Source organism: Anabrus simplex, chromosome 5 (genome assembly GCF_040414725.1).
Source record: "Anabrus simplex isolate iqAnaSimp1 chromosome 5, ASM4041472v1, whole genome shotgun sequence".
Lineage (NCBI taxonomy): Eukaryota > Metazoa > Arthropoda > Insecta > Orthoptera > Tettigoniidae > Anabrus > Anabrus simplex.
In genome coordinates, this window is record NC_090269.1 from 298,398,787 (window position 1) to 298,421,155 (window position 22,369).

Below are 22,369 nucleotides of genomic sequence, written 5' to 3' on the forward strand. Positions count from 1 at the left end.
AGGGGATGGGGTGGCTTTCACAACAACACATTCCCAGTTTCCCGTTAAGTCAGGTCGTTGCACTGGACCGTACGCAGAGTTCACTGCTATTAAAACCCCACCTCCCTTGTTCTTACTAGTAATGATATTTTGCATATCTTGGCGGAAAATAACAATTGTCGTGCAGTATTTCACTATTGTCAATTGAAGAGTCGAGCCAGGACTCCGCTAAACATATGCAGTCGTAATGCATGTCACTCAGAGCGATGTTGAAGTCCACGAGTGATTTCTTAAGACTACAGACATTCTGGTAGTAGATGCTAAGGCTGGTATTTACCTCCGGTCCTGGGTTCAGCTGGACATCGCCGGCAACTGCTAGTAGTAGAACACTCAGCGTCAGGATGGATGTGTCACTGGCAGAAGCCTTGTGCTTTACACGCTGAGTGGACGCCATTCGCTGCTGCTTGCCGTTAATACACAACACGTGGGCACTTATTTGCAGCTTATTATTGAAGAGTATATCTTCCCAACAAGTTACACCGCACTTGACATCAAAGTATACGGTAGTCGGTTCAATTTCATTCACACGTAACCGCGATAAAAGCACTTGGACCACAAGAAACACGATTATTATCAGGAACACACTTACAACACGCCTGCAACCGTCCGTTTGATTCAATCTTTCACTGGGGGTTATGCCTCTATTATCTCCTTCCTGTAATTTTAAGAGGCACAGGTTCAGTTCCAGGCAGTTTCTGGCCTGTTCCGACCAAGTCCACGGAGCTGAGGTAAATGGGTGAGTATATATACTGTATATGTATGTTTCATGTTTGTCCGTGCATGTTCGGTGGACACTACTGCCGTGCCCTTCATGAGTGGGCTAATAGTTTGACTCGCAGGTGGGGCCAAACTAACTCGCCCATACTGCTAAAAATATCAAAATGGCAGACATCCCGTGACACTATAATTTCACAATGTAAAATTAACTTAACACCAAAATGAACCAACAAGAGTTTTAATAATAATAATAATAATAATAATAATAATAATAATAATAATAATAATAATAATAATAATAATAATAATAATAATAATAATAATAATAATAATAATAATAATAATAATAATCGTATGGCCTCAGCTACCGTGTGCAGACATTTCAATTTGACGCCATCTGGCTGTCTGCTCGTCAATTTCAACGTTTCATTTTACTCTAGCACCACTAGATGGCAGACCGAGTAAACCGAATCTCAAGAGTTTTATTTGTGGCTAACAAACACATTTTTTTTTTGCTATTTTGCTTTACGTCGCACCGACACAGATATGTCTTATGGCGACGATGGGATAGGAAAGGCCTAGGAAGTGGAAGGAAGAAGCGGCCGTTGCCTTAAGGTACAGCCATCTTCAGGGCTGCCGACAGTGGGGCTCGAACCCACTATCTCCCGATTACTGGATACTGGCCGCACTTAAGCGACTGCAGCTATCGAGCTCGGTCAAACATATTTTAAAATGTACAGAGAGCTTTGAAAGTTTTGGGTAAAAAGAGATGTAATGCAGAAAAAATAAATACAATCTATAATTTGTGCCCACCAAAATTCATGATGCCAATAATACCCTAAAAAATAAAGAAGACCTGCAGATATCAAAACAAATGATACTGGCAATATCAGTCAAGTGTTCATTTTGAGGAGAGTATGTTTTTCACAATCAGAGCACCGAGAATGGACACAATAATTAGTGGAAACTGCAGTGACATAACTTACCTAGAAGTGACTGATCAAGGAAATCCTTTATATACTTCTGAGCCAGTTCTTGCAGATGTCTGTAGCTCTGTACACTGCATGCATGCTGGAGATCACTAGGCAGAGTGGCAAACATTGCAAAATATTCTGCAAAATGAGCAGCTGTTGGAATAACAAGATTCCAATTGAGGAACTTCAGGATCATGAACTCAACATTGATATAATCCCTCAGTGGATGAGGATTTTCCACAAGGAGATTGAGTTCACTGATTTTGGGAACATTTGAGTCTCGTTCTTCAAATTTTGCTGAAACAGAAAGAGAAGATTTCCATGATACTTAAGTTATTCAATTTATTACAGGATGAGAGAAAACCAACAGGAAGGTACTGAACAAAGTACATAGACAGCATGAAGTCTATACAGAAAAGATGATCCCCTCAAACTTGATGAATGAATGTTATCAATTAAAATAATTTCTTCTAGTATGCTTCATTAAATATTCACACACAATGATACTTAGAGGAATCTGTGGCACAATCAAAAACTTTATTGTTATTATCCCCTTTTTGATTCTTGTTTCCATATCCATATGGCCACAAAATCTTCTCTTTCCACTTGTAACTAACTAATAAATAAAAAATGAATAAATTTGTGACAAAAATGGGTGCCATCTGATAAATACTTGCAGAAATAAATACTTTGGTTGAGCAGGAAAGTACTTCTCCCAAGGCGACGATCATACGCTGACAAGGATCCATATTTGCTTCCTTATCTTACCTGCCACTATTCCACCCCCTGAAAATGAATCTGGGCTGCATGCCAGGTTTTCATTCTATCAATAAGAAAATTTACAATCAGTTGAACTATGTGAATTTACTCCAGAAAAGAAACAAACCAAAACAACAAAAACCATCTATTGATACCAACTAGTCTTTCCGCTTAAACCAACTCGAATTACAAACCACAGATGTGCAATATACCCACAATTTAGTTACACTCAGTGAAGTAATTTTAATGGGCGACTGTAAATTGTCTATAAAGTGGTCTTCTTCAACTATCGGGCTGTCAGCTAACAACTGTGACATATATTTTATAGACAGTTTTATTAATGGCCTTGGACTGACAGTTTAATATATACCCAACCAGTGGACCCAACACCCTGGAACTCATGCTCTCCTCATTAGAACGTAAAACAATAACTCCAGGCAGGAACCTTTTCCTCTGCGACCACCAGTCTCTCAATGCTACATTCCTCCTAACCCACCCCTCCTCAAAGCCTCACAGCAGGACATCCTCCCGCCCTACCTACATCTGGCGCCGTGCCGATGGGCCTGCAATGTGTCGTGCCCTGGAATGCCTTCCCTGGAGCCTTCCCGAAATAGCCGATATCAAATTGGCTCTTGACCTGTTGTACAACTGGCTGCAAGCTGCAATATTAAAGACTTCGTACCTGTACAATGGGCTACTACCAGCAAATATCAACACTGGATATCACAAGAGACCAGACTGATACATTTTAATAACAAGAGAGCTTGGCATCTGTGAAAAGCCTTCCTTAACCCACACTCACAATACCTTCATTAAAATCTGCCGCCACACGAGGTTTATGGTCAGAAAAGACTAAAAACACACGTATATACTGTCACTGAAAAAGTCTGCATCAATCCCAAGCGCTACTGGGGTCTCATTAACACACAGAGGACGGAGCGGATTCCTGTCAGTGCGAACCACAACGATGCAACAGCAGACGGCGCCGATCGCAATGAACTGTACAACAGATACTTCTTCTCCAACTTCTCCCCTCCCTTACAAAAGCAACAGCCCCATCCCGTAGGTACAGTTTCAAACACAACCCTATCAAGCGTAACTACCACACCAACTGAAGTTCATAACCTTCTTCAAACTCTCTGTACCAACAAAGCTACCAGTCCCAACACAATACAGTAGGTCCTCCTTTCCTAAAAAATACTGCCAGCACCCTTTGCATCCCTCTCTCTTTAAATTATTTTGCTGCGGGCTATTTTCCTATTACATGGAAACAGGCAAATATTGTTCTACTTCTCAAATTAGGCAACAAATCTAATGTTTCATCTTACCGACCAATTTCTATCTGCTGCTCCATAAACTCACCAAATGATTTAATATAGGCCTACATGGCAGTCTTCTGACCCTTCTTGCTGGTTTCCTACATAAACGTTGGCAGAGAGTGGTAACATTACGCACTTCATCCTCATGGTTACCAGTCGCCTCCGGTATCCCACAAGGCAGTTCTCTTGACCCCTTGCTGCTTCCTTGTTTATGGACGACGTGCTGTCCAAACTCAACGAAACAGCACTACCCTACTTTTTACTGACGATTGCAAGATATTTAGAGAGATCAAAAATCCAGCAGATGCAGCTCTGCTGCAGTCCTCACTTAACACACTCTCAAACTGGTGCCGTACTTGGAAACTTATGCTCAATCCACAAAAATGCAGCCGCATGACCACAACACTATGCAAATCTCCTCTACAGACATCATACTACCTACTCGACAAGCTCATCACTGTAGTTATGCAACAGCGTGACTTACGTGTAATACCAATAATGTAGAGTTTGAGGGATGTTCCACCATTCAACACATTGCAACAATTTATTAAATTATAAGAAGACTGGTTTCGACTCCCATGGAGACAACATCAGTTCTTGGTGAAAATTAAATTAAGGGAAATCTGATAACAATCATCATAACGAAAAATCCATGTACCTATAGGTGGTTGCATGGAAATATATCATTGAGTTTATAGACATAACCTTGAAATGCAACATACACTTGGCTAGGAGAACTTGGAGCTTAGAAAGTTCCCAGTTCGGGCTCTAACATTCTGGTGTTGATACCACTCGGAACATTGGAATTACATGTACTGGGTTGAAAATAATTACAAAACACAATAAGGACACATATAATGGTGTAGAAAACTTGGCTCTCTGAGAGCATTCATGAATTTGACAGTCCTGTTTCTGTCTGAAAAAGATTGGATGAAATACACACCATGAAGCAAAATGTATAAGGCATAGATCTAGTCTAAACTGTCGCACGTTCATGTACACAGAACACTGGGAACACTTGTATTGTTTGATAAAACACTCGTTCAAATGAAAACACTTGTAGCCATATGAAATATTGGCGTTACTAGAACATTTATGGGTTTGACTGTCCTGCTTCCCCTGACTAAACTGGTGAAATAAATATACATTGAATGTTAAAGAATGTTATAATTTAATAAATTGTTGCAATGTGTTGAATGGTGGAACATCCCTCAAACTCTACATTATTGGTTAAACGTCAACACGGAAATGAAGATCGTAACTTACGATTACGTGTAATATTCGATACAAAATTACGATTTAAGAACCACACAGAAACATATACAACCAAAGCTATGTAATTACTAGCCATTCTCTACCGCTTCAGAGAAATTTCTCATTCCAGTGGTCTTTGTCACTTCTTCCTCAAAATCATTCAACCTCTCTTGAACTACTACTCTCACGATTTGAACAACAGCCTCCCCCTCCAATATTAACCAGTTAGACAGAGCAGTATCATTCTTTGCTGCAACTGTTAGGAACAGAAACCCCAAGCTCAGAAATCTGTCTACGCAGCAGGTATTAAGGGCAATAAATGTGTCACAGCTGCACATTAGGCGACAAGTAGCTGACCTGAGTTTTCTCCACGAGATCTTAAATGGGAATTACCGCTCGGAACATCCTGTCTCACTCCTCCCTCTGTGTTCCTTCCCGCTCCATCAGAACCAAATACTTTCTCCACATCCCCCACACTCAGCACACAATACTTCAACGATCTTTCCTAATCTGCCTCTCAACTCTCTTTAACAATATTAATAGGAGACAAGAGCTTGATATAGAATCAAGTAAAAGTATATTCAGGAGGGGTGTAAACAGTCTTCTAAGGATAAGTTGATTGTGAAGAGGTTATATCGCCATTCTGACCCACAATGAGTTGGGTAAGAACATGGACATTCTCATGGTTTTCGATTTGGACCGTTGTTATAAGTAGGCTGTGTACCTGATCCTGTTACCTTTTGTTATATTTTATCATGGAGTTTACATTTGTTAATTAGTCTGTTGACAGTGCAGATGAAATTTGCTCAGTGCAGCTGTATCTTGTGCTTCGTGAATAAATACATTTAATGAGAATGGGTGGTGTACAGGGATGCTGTAGTAGAAACAGCAAGGGAATGTCTAGGATCAACTGTGTGTAAAGATGGGAAAAAGGGAACATCTTAGTGGAATGATGAAATGAGCAGCAGCTTGTAAACGTAAAAAGAAGGCTTATCAGAAATGGCTCCAAACAAGGGCCGAGGCAGACAGGGATTTATACGTAGATGAAAGAAACAGAGTGAAGCAAATAGTTGTTGAATACAATAAGAAGTCTTGGGAAGATTTTGGTAATAATTTGGAAAGGCTAGGTCAAGCAGCAGGGAAACCTTTCTGGACAGTAATAAAGAATCTTTTGGGTAATTTAGGTGAACTCATAATTGATCCCAGGGAATAACTAGACAGGTGGAAGGAATATTTTGAAAATCTTCACAACGTGAAAGGAAATCTTCCTGGTGACACTGCAAACCACCGAGTTCATAGGGAGGAGGAAAATGATGTTGGAGAAATTACGCTTGAGGAAGTGGAAAGGATGGTGAATAAACTCCATTGTCATAAAACAGCAGGAATAGATGAGATCAGACCTGAAATGGTGAAGTATAGTAGGAAGGCAGGGATGAAATCGCTTCAAAGAGTAATAAGATTAGCATGGAGCGTTGGAAAGGTACCTTCAGATTGGATAAAAGCAGTAATTGCACCTATTTATAAGTAAAGGAACAAGAAGGATTACAACAACTCTCGAGGTATCAAATTGATCCGTATACCAGGCAAAGAATTTACTAGCATCTTGGAAAGGAGGGTGCGATCAGTGGTTGAGAGGAAGTTAAGGTGAAAACCAGTGTGGTTTCCGACCACAGAGGGGCTGTCAGGATCAGATTTTCAGTATGTGACAGGTAATTGAAAAATGCTATGAAAGGAATAGGGAGTTATATTTATGTTTCGTACATCTAGAGAAAGCATATGACAGGGTACCGAGGGAAAATATGTTTGCCATACTGGGGGACTATGGGATTAAGGGTAAATTATTAAAATGAATGAAAGGCATTATGTCGACAATTAGGCTGCAGTGAGAAGTGATCTTGGTTCAGGTTACTTACAGGGGTTAGACAAGGCTGTAATCTTTCACTTTTGTTGTTCATAGTTTGCATGGATCATCTGCTAAAAGGTATAAAGTGGCAGGGAGGGATACAGGGTGGAAATGTAGTAAGCAGTCTGGCCTATGCTGATGACTTGGTGTTAATAGCAGATTATGCTAAAAGCCTGCAGTCTAATATCTTGGAACTTGAAAATAGGTGCAATGAGTATTGTATGAAAATAGCTTTTCCAAGACTAAACTGATGTCAATAGGTGAGAAATTCTAAAGAACTGAATGCAAGACTGGTGATACAAAGCTGGAACAGGTGGATAATTTCAATAATTTGAAGTATTTAAGACGTGTGTTCTCTCAGGATGGTAGTAAAGTACGCGAGATTGAATCAAAGTGCAGTAAAGCTAATGCAGTGAGCTCGCAGTTGCGATCGACAGTATTCTGTAAGGAAGAAGTCAGCTCCCAGACAAAACTATTAGGGCAAGTCATTAAGTATCTGCAATCAATTTTTATAATTTACTACAAAAAGAGTACACACTTTTCACTGATATAATTTTTCAACATAGTCACCCTGCTTTTCAATGCACATGGTCCGTTTCACAAGCTTCCTGATATCCTCTGCAAAAAAAAGGATTTTGGTTGCGCAGCAAGCCATGTATGCACCGCTGCCTTTACCTGTTGATTGGAGCTGAATCGACAGCCTCTTAGAGCATTTTTAAGTGGACCAAACAGATGGTTATCCAACAGGGCGAGATCGAGACTGTACGCAGAATGCTGCAACACCTCGAAACGCAGCACATGAAGAGTTTAAGCAGTGTGGGCAGCGGTATATGGACGCGCATTGTCGTGTCACAAAAGAGCGTCTTCCGAAAATCGACCTCTGTGTTTGTTATGAATTGCAGGGTTCATCTTATTTACTATTATATCATTGTAACGTTCAATGTTTACTGTTTCCCCCTTTTCCTGGTAATGTTCCAGGATTGGCCCTAGAGAGTCCCAAAACACAGTGAGCATCACTTTTCCTGCAGAAGGTTGATTCTTGAATTTCTTTTTGACTGGGGATCTGGGATGCTTCCATTCTGTGCTCTGAAGTTTGCTCTCTGGTTCGAAGTGGTGAACCCATGAGTCATCTCCAGTGATGATCCATTTCAGAAACGTTTCACCTTCATTAGCATGACGGTCCAGTAAGTGCTGACAGACTGTCACAGGATTGTGCTTCTGCTCTTCATTGAGTTGTTCTGGAACCCATCTCGAATAGACTTTGTGAAAGTTAAGCCTGTTATACACGATTTCATATGCAGAACCATGGCCAATGTGCATATGGTTTGCCACGTCATCAACAGTCACTCGCCTGTTATTCAGGATCATATCATGCACTTGTTCAATATTGGCACCTTTTACGACTGCAGATGGACACCCAGATCTTTCCTCATCCTTCACATTCGTGCAACCCCTTTTCAACTGTTCAATCCACTGGTAAACACTTTGCTGTGGCAAAACATTGTCCCCATATTGTGCTGAAAGTCTTTATGAATTTCCACTCATGGTACATCCTCAGACGACAAAATACTGATTATGGAATGCTGTTCTTCCTTGGTGCAAACAGAGTGGTGCGGCCATTTTTATGTCGCAACAGCACAAACTGTACTGATCTGATAACGCTGAAACCTACCACAGATGTAGACAATGGTGCCATCTAATGGCTGGTGAACACACAACGCCATAGAGCCAACCTAAAGACAATTAGAGCAAAATTGCAGATAATTGCTGACTTGTCTATGTATCTTTACACCAAAACGTTCTCAGACCAACTTTGCTTTACAGGAGTGAAAGCTGGGTGGACTCAGAATATCTTATTCACAAATTCGAAGTAATTGATTGATGATGTTTGTTGTTTAAAGGGGCCTAACATCGAGGACATCGGCCCCTAATGGTACGAAATGAGACAAAATGAGATGACAAATTAAAAGTCCAAAATCCTCCACTGACCACAATTCAAAGTGTGAGGACGAAGAATGAATGGATGGATTGATATGAAGTTAAAACGATCAGTGGATCCGACAGTGCCTCACATGCACAGAAGCTGGCACAAAAAAATAGTAGTACGGACCAAGGGGCTGCTTCTATAGCACGATGCTGAATTGATTAGAATATGCTCGTTCTCGAAACGGGTCCAAAATCCAGGTAATCAGCCCTCATAATGGTATTTATCGCTAGAAAAGTAGAACCATGGTATTTCCCATGTTGCGGTACTAATCAAAAGTAGCGTAGACTCGCGGTATTTCATACATTACGGTATGACTCACAGGTAATGAAATTCACACATGTATTACAGACCTAATATGTTTCAGACATTGCGGCGCCCTTGACAGGCAACGCAATCCTATGGTGTTCATCACATTAGTGTACTATCCACAGGGACTCATACTATCCCATGGTGTTCCTCATATAGGGGGTACTAATCACAGGCAAGCCAGAACCATGGTGTCGCTCATATAGTGCTACTAATCACAGGTACTGTAGAAGCCGTCATGCCCACGTTTGCTACTAATCACAAACCTATTTGGTACCCAACATAGTGGTACTACGCGCAAGTAAAGGCGACCCATGGTGTTCCCGCGTGATGGTACTAATCACAAATAGTTTCGCCCATGCACAGGGGATAGATAAAGAGAAAAAAGTAGTGATCTGTCACTTCGAAAAATGAAGGAACGGACAAAGAAAGGCAAGAGCCACGAAGGGTGTCAAAATGAAAGACTCCCTAGGCCTCGAATACTCTAATACGGTCGGGGTTGGAAAAGAACAGGAGTTGACCAAGGGAGGTCGGACAAGATAGACAAAAGTGAGGAGTCTGGCACAAGTAAGTGGAAGCAATACCAGGACTCAGCTAAAAGCCCAGTCTTCGCCAACCCACACTTCCAAGTTGAGAGCCCCTTGGGCCCATTTTCGTCACCTCTTACGACAGACAGGGGATACCGTGGGTGTATTCTACATGTGCGTCCCCCACCCGCAGGGGGTAGTGTGATTGGTCCGTGAGAGGTATTTTATTTCCTTCAAGTCCGCTGACAAGCCGGTTAGGACCCCCCCCCCATGACGCACCACGTGGGAGTGAAGTAACAGACATGAAAGCAGCGAGAATGACTGCTGTTACAAATAGATGGGAACAATGGCCAGGGTACTCGGAATAAGGAAATAAAGATTAAGTTGGGATGAACTCGATGGATGAAGCTGTAAGCACAAACTGGCTTCAGATGTGGTCATGTGAGGCGAATGGAGGAGGGGAGGTTACCTAGGAGAATAATGGACTCTGTTATGGAGGGTAAGAGAAGTAGAGGGAGACCAAGACGATTGCGGTAGACACTGTTTCTAATGATTTCAAGATAAGAGGTATAGAACTAAATAAGGCCACAGCACTAGTTGCAAATAGAGGATTGTGGTGATGGTTAGTAAATTTACAGAGGCTTGCAGACTGAACACTGAAAGGCATAACGGTCTATAATGATGATGTAGTATGTATATATACTGTATGTAATTATACATATTACATACCCAAGGTAATAGTCCAATAGGCACTGCCTGATGCCACTAAAATTATACTTCCTCTAGTAAGGATAGGTGCAACAAGCTTCCTTATACTTGGATGCCCCTTATTTGCTAAGGTCATCCCTAACCTTAATTACACAAACAAGTCCTCTTCAGAACGACGCCCTGAGTCCTCCCAGCTTCCAATATTTATTTACACAGGTTGGTCTGGCCCCACGCGTCTCTCCAAGACATTAATGTACATGAATCACTTCCTTGGTTCACAGATGTATTCTAAAAATGATTTTCACAGCCGCAGAGTCTTGGAGGGGCGTGCCAATACAACTGATGTGCCCAAATGGCAGGTCTGGGCGAAACTCTGCAAAGGCACACAGCCTAACCACCCAAAACCTGGTTCGAAATCACAGATGTACACTGACTGACAGAGCAAATGCAACACCAAGAAGGAGTGGTCAGAACTTTATGCCAATTGCAGGGTAGACTGACGTCACTGAGGTATGCTCATGATGTGAAATGCGCCGCTGTGCTGCGCACGTAGCGAACGATAAATGGGACACGGCGTTGGCGAATGGCCCACTTCGTACCGTGATTTCCCAGCCGACAGTCATTGTAGAACGTGTTGTCGTGTGCCACAGGACACGTGTATAGCTAAGAATGCCAGGCCGCCGTCAACGGAGGCATTTCCAGCAGACAGACGACTTTACAAGGGGTATGGTGATCGGGCTGAGAAGGGCAGGTTGGTCGCTTCGTCAAATCGCAGCCGATACCCATAGGCATGTGTCCACGGTGCAGCACCTGTGGCGAAGATGGTTGGCGCAGGGACATGTGGCACGTGCGAGGGGTCCAGGCGCAGCCCAAGTGACGTCAGCACGCGAGGATCGGCGCATCCGCCGCCAAGCGGTGGCAGCTCCGCACGCCACGTCAACCGCCATTCTTCAGCATGTGCAGGACACCCTGGCTGTTCCAATATCGACCAGAACAATTTCCCGTCGATTGGTTGAAGGAGGCCTGCACTCCCGGCGTCCGCTCAGAAGACTACCATTGACTCCACAGCATAGACGTGCACGCCTGGCATGGTGCCGGGCTAGAGCGACTTGGATGAGGGAATGGCGGAACGTCGTGTTCTCCGATGAGTCACGCTTCTGTTCTGTCAGTGATAGTCACCGCAGACGAGTGTGGCGTCTGCGTGGAGAAAGGCCAAATCCGGCAGTAACTGTGGAGCGCCCTACTGCTAGACAACGCGGCATCATGGTTTGGGGCGCTATTGCGTATGATTCCACGTCACCTTTAGTGCGTATTCAAGGCACGTTAAATGCCCACCGCTACGTGCAGCATGTGCTGAGGCCGGTGGCACTCCCGTACCTTCAGGGGCTGCCCAATGCTCTGTTTCAGCAGGATAATGCCCGCCCACACACTGCTTGCATCTCCCAACAATCTCTACGAGGTGTACAGATGCTTCCGTGGCCAGCGTACTCTCCGGATCTCTCACCAATCGAACACGTGTGGGATCTCATTGGACGCCGTTTGCAAACTCTGCCCCAGCCTCGTACGGATGACCAACTGTAGCAAATGGTTGACAGAGAATGGAGAACCATCCCTCAGGACACCATCCGCACTCTTATTGACTCTGTACCTCGACGTGTTTCTGCGTGCATCGCCGCTCGCGGTGGTCCTACATCCTACTGAGTCGATGCCGTGCGCATTGTGTAACCTGCATATCGGTTTGAAATAAACATCAATTATTCATCCGTGCCGTCTCCGTTTTTTCCCCAACTTTCATCCCTTTCGAACCACTCCTCCTTGGTGTTGCATTGTCACTGTCAGTCAGTGTATGTTCATAGTTTTTATGACCAAGCATCAAAGTGATGATTTCATATGGATGAGATCGCTGTCCCTTTCTTAACCTCCTTTACAAGAACAAAATAATACTATCTCCATGGAATGAAGTTACGACATGTTGTAACTATGATATAGATGTTGATTCCCATAGGGAACCTGAATCTGATTGAATCTGATGGCCAGACAGGCATCAATTTTTGGTAATGTGACAGTCTCTCATAGTGCAATGGCAAAGCCGGTGGCTCCAAGTAGCCTACGCAGTGGCCTCCACGGTATGCACTAGCCATGCGTCTTTGTGGGTGTGCTATTTACCAACTGATGAGCCCAACTTAGTACACTGGGACGAAATGCTGGCAACCAGGAATGAGTTAGCTGGAAAATGTATAATATAATTTTGTGTGGCTATTTATAGCCGAGTGCAGCCCATGTAAGGCAGACCCTCCGATGAGGGTGAGGAAAATGTATAATGTCCAATAATGGACCATTTATATTGGTGTTGTAACTACATGAGGTAAAACATATCGCAGTCATTTCACTAAACTATGTGACTCTGTCCAAACAACTTGACAATGTACAATGTAGAATGAATGAATGAATGACAAATGCCATTTCGAAACAATGAAAGAATGACCAAGCAATGCACACTTAGGCTACTATTTCATCTAGCAATAATCAGTTATGTACAATAATGTTAGCTCCAGATTACACACATAAACCACCCAGATAAGAACGAGCAAATGAATGTCATGTAGCATCTTCCACAGAACACTCATAGAGAATGAAATTGTAATGACCTCATAAAGAACTCTTAATGAAAAATATCGCCCGCATGCATACGTATATATAGTCTTGCTGCAAGTGGCTGAAGCATCTCCAAACGTTCACTGGTAGCAACTCTCTCCCCGACACATCTCCAAGCGTCTCTCGGTCAACACAACCTCGTTCAAAATCGGAGCTTATGGACTGGCTAACAAGAGGCCGATACGAAAATTAGGGAACTCTCATCTTCAGCCTCATTGACGAATTACAATCTTTAGCCTATAGTTCCCGACTGTACACAGCGTTTTCAAGCCACTTGTTGCAACACTTTCAACTGATTTCAACTGTCTTTACCAATATAGTCACTGTTTCCCATGTTCCACAATCTTGAGCAATCTTCACTGCTATGGTATATGTACAGATTCTTACCCAAATTAAAAGTTATGCAAATATAATGATATACATGGTCAATATTACCTAACTACAAATTTTTCTTGTAACACTATGTTCTTACATAGTAATTTAACAAACTTTCGTGATATTCACTAATTTATATTACCACTTGATTTACAAATATTTCCTAATCTAAAATCAGGAGACTGTACGTGTGTATGGTTACACACCTGTGCGTTCAGATCTCCCATTAGAATTACTTCCTTGTCTTCTATGTATTTCTCCACTTCAAGGAATTGTTCTGTATTTTCTTCTTTATTTGCAGTTTGTGGAGCATGTACTTGGAACAAACCTCGTGTACCAGCCTCAAATTGTATCCTTGCTATGATCATTCAATCATTTACCTTCTTCACCTCCTTCACATATTCTAGGACATCCTTTCTGATGATTGCATGTTCCAGTCTCAAACTGCATCCTGTATGACATTCTGTTTCATGAACTGTATCAGCTCTTTGGTCTATCTATCAGGGTTAGGATGCTGACTGTGCCGATTCAGATGTACTGTGATACTAGTCACCCACTTGTCACAGCTCCCCTAGTACCTGAAGAACTTCTCGTCGCCTGCAGGGGACGTCCTGGCATTTTCGAAAGCCACCCCATATTTGCACTGATTTCTAGGCTGTTATTGTGATGGGTTCACCACTCCCAAACTCATTTTAGAGCTGCTATCAGCAGGTGATAAGGCTGCTCCTAACATGGAGAGCAGATACCTTCTGCAGCCACTGCTAACTCAGGGAAACACACTGTTTGATGGGTTACAGTGTCATTTCCTACACTAATTGGACAATCACCCCACCTAAGAGTGCTCATCCACCGGAAGCAGTTGATCCTCTTGGGAAGTCGAGTTACTTCTCGCTGCCCAATATTCTGTGCTGAGTCGCTGGCTGTCCGCTCTACCCTACTCACGTAGCGGTCTGGACCGGCCAGACAAGGGATCTAATAGCATATATAACATACATTTTTTGATGTACTAGCACTCTGGGAAGACTTATCTCTTGGTAGGTACAGTCCAATTTAGGAGGTGAACTTGAACCATTACTTGCATATTGCCAAATAGATGAAACAATATTTTGATACAGTGGAGATATGCACAGGACGATTATCGTGGAGCATAAGGAGTCAACTTGCTCTAGTGAGGTTTAGAAAGCAAATACCAATCTTCCTCTACAGTTGAGAGCCATAAACCTTTAGAGAAAAATGGGCAATTACTCACAACAGAATTTAACTTCTGGTTTACCCATGAATCCTCAAGAATGTCTTATCAGGTTGGCAATGTTGTTCATGGTCACACAGAAGACAAACTCACCACAGCCACAAATACAGTTGACAAGTAGGCAGCCATACAAGTCATTAATGAGAGTTCTTATTTGGTTACAGCAAATTTGTTTGCTGTGTTATGAACAGACATCAGATATGTGTGTAAATACAAGTTTTGTTTGCCGATATTTAGACATCCAAAACCGCCAAAGAGGTGCGTTTGAAGGTGCAGTATTTGCATATATTTGAGATCGGTGTATACATTTCAAATTTTGTATTTATTGTGCATATTTTTGACTTTTATTAATGCATATTTTAATGTGTTTTACAAGCAGTCTTCAAGAATATGTAAAGTAATAAATGCCGTGAACTCTTACGGAATGAGTGGTCTTGTTCTGAATGAATATTACAGCTGTGGTAAGATGTCAAGACAAGAACACAGCACGCGCTTCTGAATTCATGTACTGCCCTGTCACATCTTTGAATGTAGAGAGATCATTCTCCGCACTGAAGATAGTTTTAACAAACAAACACCACGATTTATAACAGAAAACTTGGAGAAGATTGTTGTAGTGGACTGCAATGCAAATTATGGACAGGAAAAGTATGGTGTGCAGTGCAAAATGAAGGAGGAATGTGTATTTTTTATGTGTTTCTTCACAATTGTCCTCTTTTACACAGCCTTCTTACAGACTTACTAATTATGTTTTTTCATGTGTATTGATTAACACATCTTTTTATCTAAGAGAGGTGTACACATGTTTTAACAGCAAACACTGATAGACATGTGTCTTACAAACTATGCACAGATTGTTGATACTAATGGAACAGCCGCAGATGTAAGTGGAGTGTGCTTTGTTTTTCGTTCAATTCTTTATTCATGATCATAATTTTATGTACTGGTGTGGGTGAATCGTGTGAGTCTAGTAAAGGAATAAGGTTTGCATTTCATAAAAATATTTAATATCATGAAAATAATGTGTACTTAAGTGCATATTTCACCACTTTTTGCAGCATAGTTGCATGCTTACATTGGTGAATTATACAGTATAAATCTGATGCTTAGTTATGAATATATATTGACAGTTACATTCTCATCAGTTCTGTCTACTACTACTTTTCCAGTTCTCTCCTGGGTCAGATTATGAATCAATGACCCTTATACAACGTTTCCTCCTTCCAATGTTTCTTCTATCTTTCCACCTTTATTCTCTATACTCTCCTCCATTTTATACATCCACTTCTTTTTAAGTCTTCCTCATGGTGGCCTTACTGTTGGTTTCTCTGTAAATACTTTCCTTGGAGCTGTTCTTCTCCTATTTGCATTGTGTGTTTTTTCCTTTCTTTTTTTTACAATTTGCTTTACATTGCATCAACAATGATAAGTCTTATGGCGAGAATGAGACAGGGAAGGGCTAGGATGGGAAGGAAGTGACTGTCGCCATAAGGTACAGCCCCCAGCATTTGCCTGGTGTGAAAATTGGAAACCACGGAAAACTATCTTAAGGGCTGCCAACATTGGGGTTTGAACCCACAATCTTACTCATGTCACCATCACAAGAAAAGACTAACTACTCCCCACATGGAAGCAATTTATAGTCGATTCTGACAAGTACAGATATCAACCAAATTCTCAAACTGATCATTCACTTCATCATCATAAGGCAAGACTATCTACCCAATTAACTCACTTGCATCTCAGCCTATCAGCTTGATATATATACCATTGGACAAATAGTCTAGAAATCTCCAACTTTTAGAAATGTTCCTACACAGACTGAATAGAACGAACCCGAACAATCTACAAATATTACAGAGTTTTCTACTGTTTTCGACTGAGCAGATTGAGATTATACAAATTTACAATACATATTTACATGGAAATCATTAAAATATAATAAACATCATAATTGAAGGTTTTACAAGAGTTAGGTTAGGTGTAGGATGGAGTAAATATGACACATTTTGGTTCTGTCCATGTACCTGCTGCATATGTCACTATCAGTATATATATAAGAGTTTAGTCTGTACATGAAAATGAAAAGTGAAAACCTACAACCTGTTCTCCAGTCTTTTGACCGGGTCAGGGATGAAATGAAGGAACCATATATAGGCTATTAGTACAATGGGGGTAGCCACTCCCAAGGTGATATTAATGACTGATTGATGCTATGACATGATAATGGACAGTGTTGCTGGAATGAAAGATGACAGCGAAAACCGGAGTACCCGGAGAAAAACCTGCCCCTACTCCGCTTTGTCCAGCACAAATCTCACATGGAGTGACCAGGATTTGAACAACGGTATCCAGCGGTGAGAGGCCGACGCGCTGCCGTCTGAGCCACAGAGGCTCCAGTTTAGTCTGTACATTGCCCAGAATTTAAAAAGAATGATATTTCTATTGGTTGTACCCACTGTAACAAGGAAATGCACTTCTTAATTTTCCATAATTTCTGTCTGTATGTATCACGAGAAAACGGCTGAAGAGAATTTAATGAAAATCTGTATACAAGGTCGGGGAATAAGTCGCTACAATCTAGGCCATAAATAATTTTTTTTTGTTGCGCCGAGCGAAATGGTAGTTTAGGGGAAGATCTAAAATGTATTTCCCAAATATTTATTATTGTTCCTATTGATAAATATTGCACAACTACAGTTACAATTGATAGTATTAAATTTCTAATCAATTATGTCTTATACATTTTTACCATTCCGACTGTAGTAAAATTGGTGGTGATGGCAATTAAATTGTGAAGATGATTATAAAAATGAGAAAAAAATCATGAAGGAACGATCGCTTTAATAATAACACACGAGGGAGTCATGAAGGAAAGAAGTACTCGCTTTACATTAGATGCCCTAATATCACAGGGTCAGAAGAAAACTAAATGTGAAAGCCTGCAATATAGAAAAGTCAGAATTGATTAACAATAACATTTGACCACTGTTTGTTGTAATGTACTTTGTGTCTTCTGCTGCCATTCATCCCCAATAGATGGGATTACTGCTCCATACAGAGTATAACAGCCTGCCTGAATATTGGGAGGAAGTGGCTGGGGAGTTAGATCTCTCTTTTCTTTAGCATGCCATTTCTCTGGTTCATACATTTTCTGATACTACTGGTACGTAACACACTGGTTCATCATAGTATTCCAACTATTTGATCCCTACTCCAAGGCGCTGATTAAAATGGGCAGTGTGCACACTTAATGGAATAATGGCACAGGAGTGCTCATGGCTTATAATTTATAACTTAAATTTATAAATTTATAATGTCCAATAACGGACCATTATATTGGTACTATAAATTTACTCATTCAGGACAAATATTTTAAGTTCCCTGTGGGAATCAACATCTGTATCATCTGATGGCCAGGCAGACATCAATTTTTGAAAATGAGACATAGCTCTCATAGTGCATTGGCACTGCTGGTGGCTTCAAGTAGCCTATGCAGTGGCCTCCACGGTATGCACTAGCCTCGCGTCTTGGGTGGTGTGCTAAGTCCCAACTGACGAGCCTAACTTAGCACACGAGGGCGAAACGCAGGCAACAAAGAATGAGTTAGCCGGAAAATTTATAATGTCCAATAACGGACCATTATATTGGTATTATAACTCCAAGGCCTCGGATTCAGATCCTTATTTTGTATTATGTTATAATTTATATTTACTGATGTGTATTAGGGTTGGGCAGACCGGAACATTCACTTGTCCCGCAACATTAGGAACTTGAGGCGGAGTGTTTTGGTACAGAGTGCTGAGACACGGGACACAGGACTGTAACTGCATCCTAGAGAGAACTTCGAGAGGCAACATGACATGCTCCGCTTCAGCTGGAACGTGCCTGAACCGAAAGTGCTGTGCCAAGGCCGCACTAGATAGATTAGTTGGCCTTGGCTGTGTCTGCCTGTCGATACCGGCTGTGTGCCGCCCTGTGTTGGAGTGTCAACATTTTTTCATCCAGTTATATCTTTAATTCCAAAACGATGACCCGTATTTTTCTTGGGCTTAAAAGTTTCCTTAAAGTCCAAATTAATTTTTAACATCAATCCCCGAGAAAGTGTTGAGGGAAATTTTCGAGATATTGAAGAAAGTAAATGGAAGTTGAGAGGGAAGGAAGGAAGAGCAAAACAGCACCAAAGTACATCAATGTTTTCATCCAGTTATATTTTTAATTCCAAAACGACGACCCATATTTTTCTTGGGCTTAAAAGTTTCCTTAAGTCCAAATTAATTTTTACGTCAATCCCCGAGAAAGTGTTGAGGGAAATTTTTGAGATATTGAAGAAAGTAAATGGAAGTTGAGAGGGAAGGAATTCGAAGGGATGCAGGCGAAGCAGCTAAAGCAGTGCAGCGCAGAGCAGATTTTTGTAATCCACACAAATCATTGCACCATCGCAAGTTGACAAACAGGGCAGGACAGAGCAGAGCAGGCCGGTTCTGCACCTACTTCCGCCTACCACGCACAGTCTTCGAAACAGTTTCCTGCGCACGTGTCATGCAGTTAGTTAAGAAATGGAGGAGAAAATTACCACAGCCATTCAGTCTCACCATGTTTTGTAGGTACTATGCGAATCATGTGGACTGCAATGCAGTATGTATGTACGTATATATGTAATGTATGTATGTATGTATGTATTTATGTATGTATGTATGTATGTATGTATGTATGTATGTATGTATGTATGTATGTACGTGAGAAAATGGTTGAACAGAATTTAATGAAAATCGGTATGTAAATTCGGGGAATAAGGCACTACAGTCTAGGCTATAAATCATTTTAATCACGCTGCGTAACAAGGTAGTTTAGAGAAAGGCCTAAAATGTAATCCACCGAGCAAGTGGCCGTGCGGTTAGGGTCGCGCATCTGTGAGCTTGCATTCGGGAGATAGTGGGTTCGAACCCCACTGTCGGCAGCCCTGAAGATGGTTTTCCGTGGTTTCCCATTTTCACCCTAGGCAAATGCTGGGGCTGTACCTTAATTAAGGCCACGCCCGCTACCTTCCCAATCTTCCACCCTTCTTCCGTCGCCGAAAACCTTCGATATGTTAGTGCAACGTTAAACAAACAGCAAACAAAAGAATGTAATCCTCATATATCTATGAAACAATCCGTGACCCAAGTTCTCGCAACATATAGAATTGAAGACAAAGATCTAATGCCGATTATGGAGAGCATCATCGCCGACTCCGTCGCCGTCATCTATCATCACATTTATGTGAAGAGATAAATACGGAAAATCATTTATCATGTCTTGTCAAATATAAATGCAAACGCGTTCACAACAGATTGTCAATGTTGATTGATTTTAGTATCTTGTGTCTTGTGACAACTAGATGAAAATCTAGCAGTACATTTGTAAATACATAATTTTCCCTCTCCCCCACTGTGATCCTATTAATGAATTTACCATGCAAGTTGGTCGTGTGGTTAGGATCGCCTTGCTATGAGCTTGCATTCGGGAGATAGGGGGTTCGAACCCCACTGTCGGCAACTGTGAAGATAGTTTTCCGTGGTTTCCCATTTTCACACCAGGCTAATGCTGGGGGGGGGGGCTGTACCTTAATTAAGGTCTCGGTCGCTTCCTTCCCATTCCTAGCCCTTTCCTATTCTATCGTTGCCGTAAGACCTATCTGTGTCGGTGCGACGTAAAAAATATAAAAAATAATCATTAATTAAATTCTTTGCTTAGTCCATATGAACGCCGAACATCGGTAACATAGAAATATTGTTCAGTCTTGTAAACTGGCGAAGGTGGTTGTTTTTATTGCGATTGTCTTAAGCTGAATAACCGCGTGCCATCAGCACAAGGGAAATTGTGAAGATGACTAACAAAATGAGAAAAATTGCGAATGCTTGAAGAAAAAGAAAAAAAGAGCCTCTTTATACTGGATGCCCCAGTATCACAGAGTCTAAAGAAAACATGGTATTTCTGAAAACCGACGAGACCCTGAGTGGCAATGTGCGCTCACGTCCACTTCGCAATTTCGTAAGCTTCGCGCTGTTCTGCTCTGCTCTTCCCTGCTCTACGGCCAACTGCGTCTTAATGTGCGCCCGGCCTAACAGCATGAAAGTACAACAATGTATTCATCCAGTTATATTTTTAATTCCAAAGCGACGACCCATATTTTTCTTGGGCTTAAAAGTTTCCTTAAAGTCCAAATTAATGTTTAACGTCAATCCCCGAGAAAGTGTTGAGGGAAATTTTCGAGATATTAATTACTCACAACACAGGCCAATACATTCAACTGGTGAAAATATTCTTGAATTGGTTACTTCTAAACACCTGCACTGCCATTGTAACCGTGTTATGTGTATTTTATATTGACCGGAAAAATCTTAACCTAAAAGCAGCCTTTAACGTGATTATTTGGCGTAAATTTCAGTGTTCCGACTGTTCGTTCACGTTCCCTGCAGCTTTATGCTGGACCATGGCCATAACTACACACAGGCACACACCACACAGCACGTTCTGTATAGGCACACTCCCAGTTCCCACTGGCGCGGAGCATGTAATGTTGCCTCTTGAAGTTCTCTCTACACTGCGCAGTTACAGTCCCGCGTCCCGTGCGCCCGCTGCACAGTTCAGCTAGTAGGCGAAGGGCAGTGCATAGTAGCGCTTCTGATGGGACAGCGAGTCAGTGTCTCCGGCTCGCTTGAGAATGTTTCGGAACAATTGACACTCGGTGTTCTGGAACAGTGGAACATAACTGTGCACCGGCACCTTGTGCCGAAACAGGGACATAGTGCCCAACCCTAATGTGTATATGCCATATGATAAATAAAAATTAATAATAACTGAAATGGGCCAATAAAATACAATAAAACCTTGGTAAAAGTCTCTTCAAGGGATTGCATGTTAACCATGCAATATGTGGAAGACAACCAACTGTTCATACAGAGTAAGATACAAAGTATTGGTGAGTTCTGTAACTGATGTATACATTAAAATAAAATCTTCTCCAAACCTTCATGTCTCCCACATTTTATGTTCCTTTGGTGTATCTTCCAAATGATACAGTTGTAATGCCTGAATCATGAACCTATATTATTTTTCTCAATGTTAACAATAGGATGCCTAATGAACCAACAAGTTGCATGTGATTAAGACCAGCATGTTTATGATGCTTTTTTACGAGTCCTAATTTATCCGACAAAGAGAGTGGTTTTACTTCATGCTCATTTTAATAGCATAGATACGTCAATACACCAAGGACAACATGAAAAAGACAAGCAAAATTTTCCAGATCTAAAGAATGCGAGTATGAGAGAAGGGGAAACAGAACAGTGGTCAGAGTATTGTTCTGTACAACAGCACAGGACTAAAGAGAACAGGTAACTGGACCAATATTTAGCAAATCCATTACCATTTTCTAGCCAATATATCTATTAGAAACACTGAAGAACTAGTTGACAAAATTAACCTTTTTAAAATACCGAACCACTCCATTCATTCATTCATTCATTCATTCATTCATTCATTCATTCATTCATTCATTCATTCATTCATTCATTCATTCATTCATTCCACATTGTTAACATGTATCCCAGCA

The 22,369-nt window shown here is 41.4% G+C and overlaps 1 protein-coding gene across 2 annotated transcripts in view; it reads right to left on the bottom strand.

The window, feature by feature from the left end:
- CycJ (Cyclin J) overlaps positions 1–22,369 on the bottom strand; it is a 122,618-nt gene that overhangs the window by 39,334 nt on the left and 60,915 nt on the right. For both annotated transcript variants that reach the window (XM_067147457.2, XM_067147456.2), the window contains one exon: positions 1,743–2,027. In XM_067147457.2, coding sequence (XP_067003558.1) covers positions 1,743–2,027 — 285 coding nt within the window. The remainder of the gene's footprint in view (positions 1–1,742; positions 2,028–22,369) is intronic.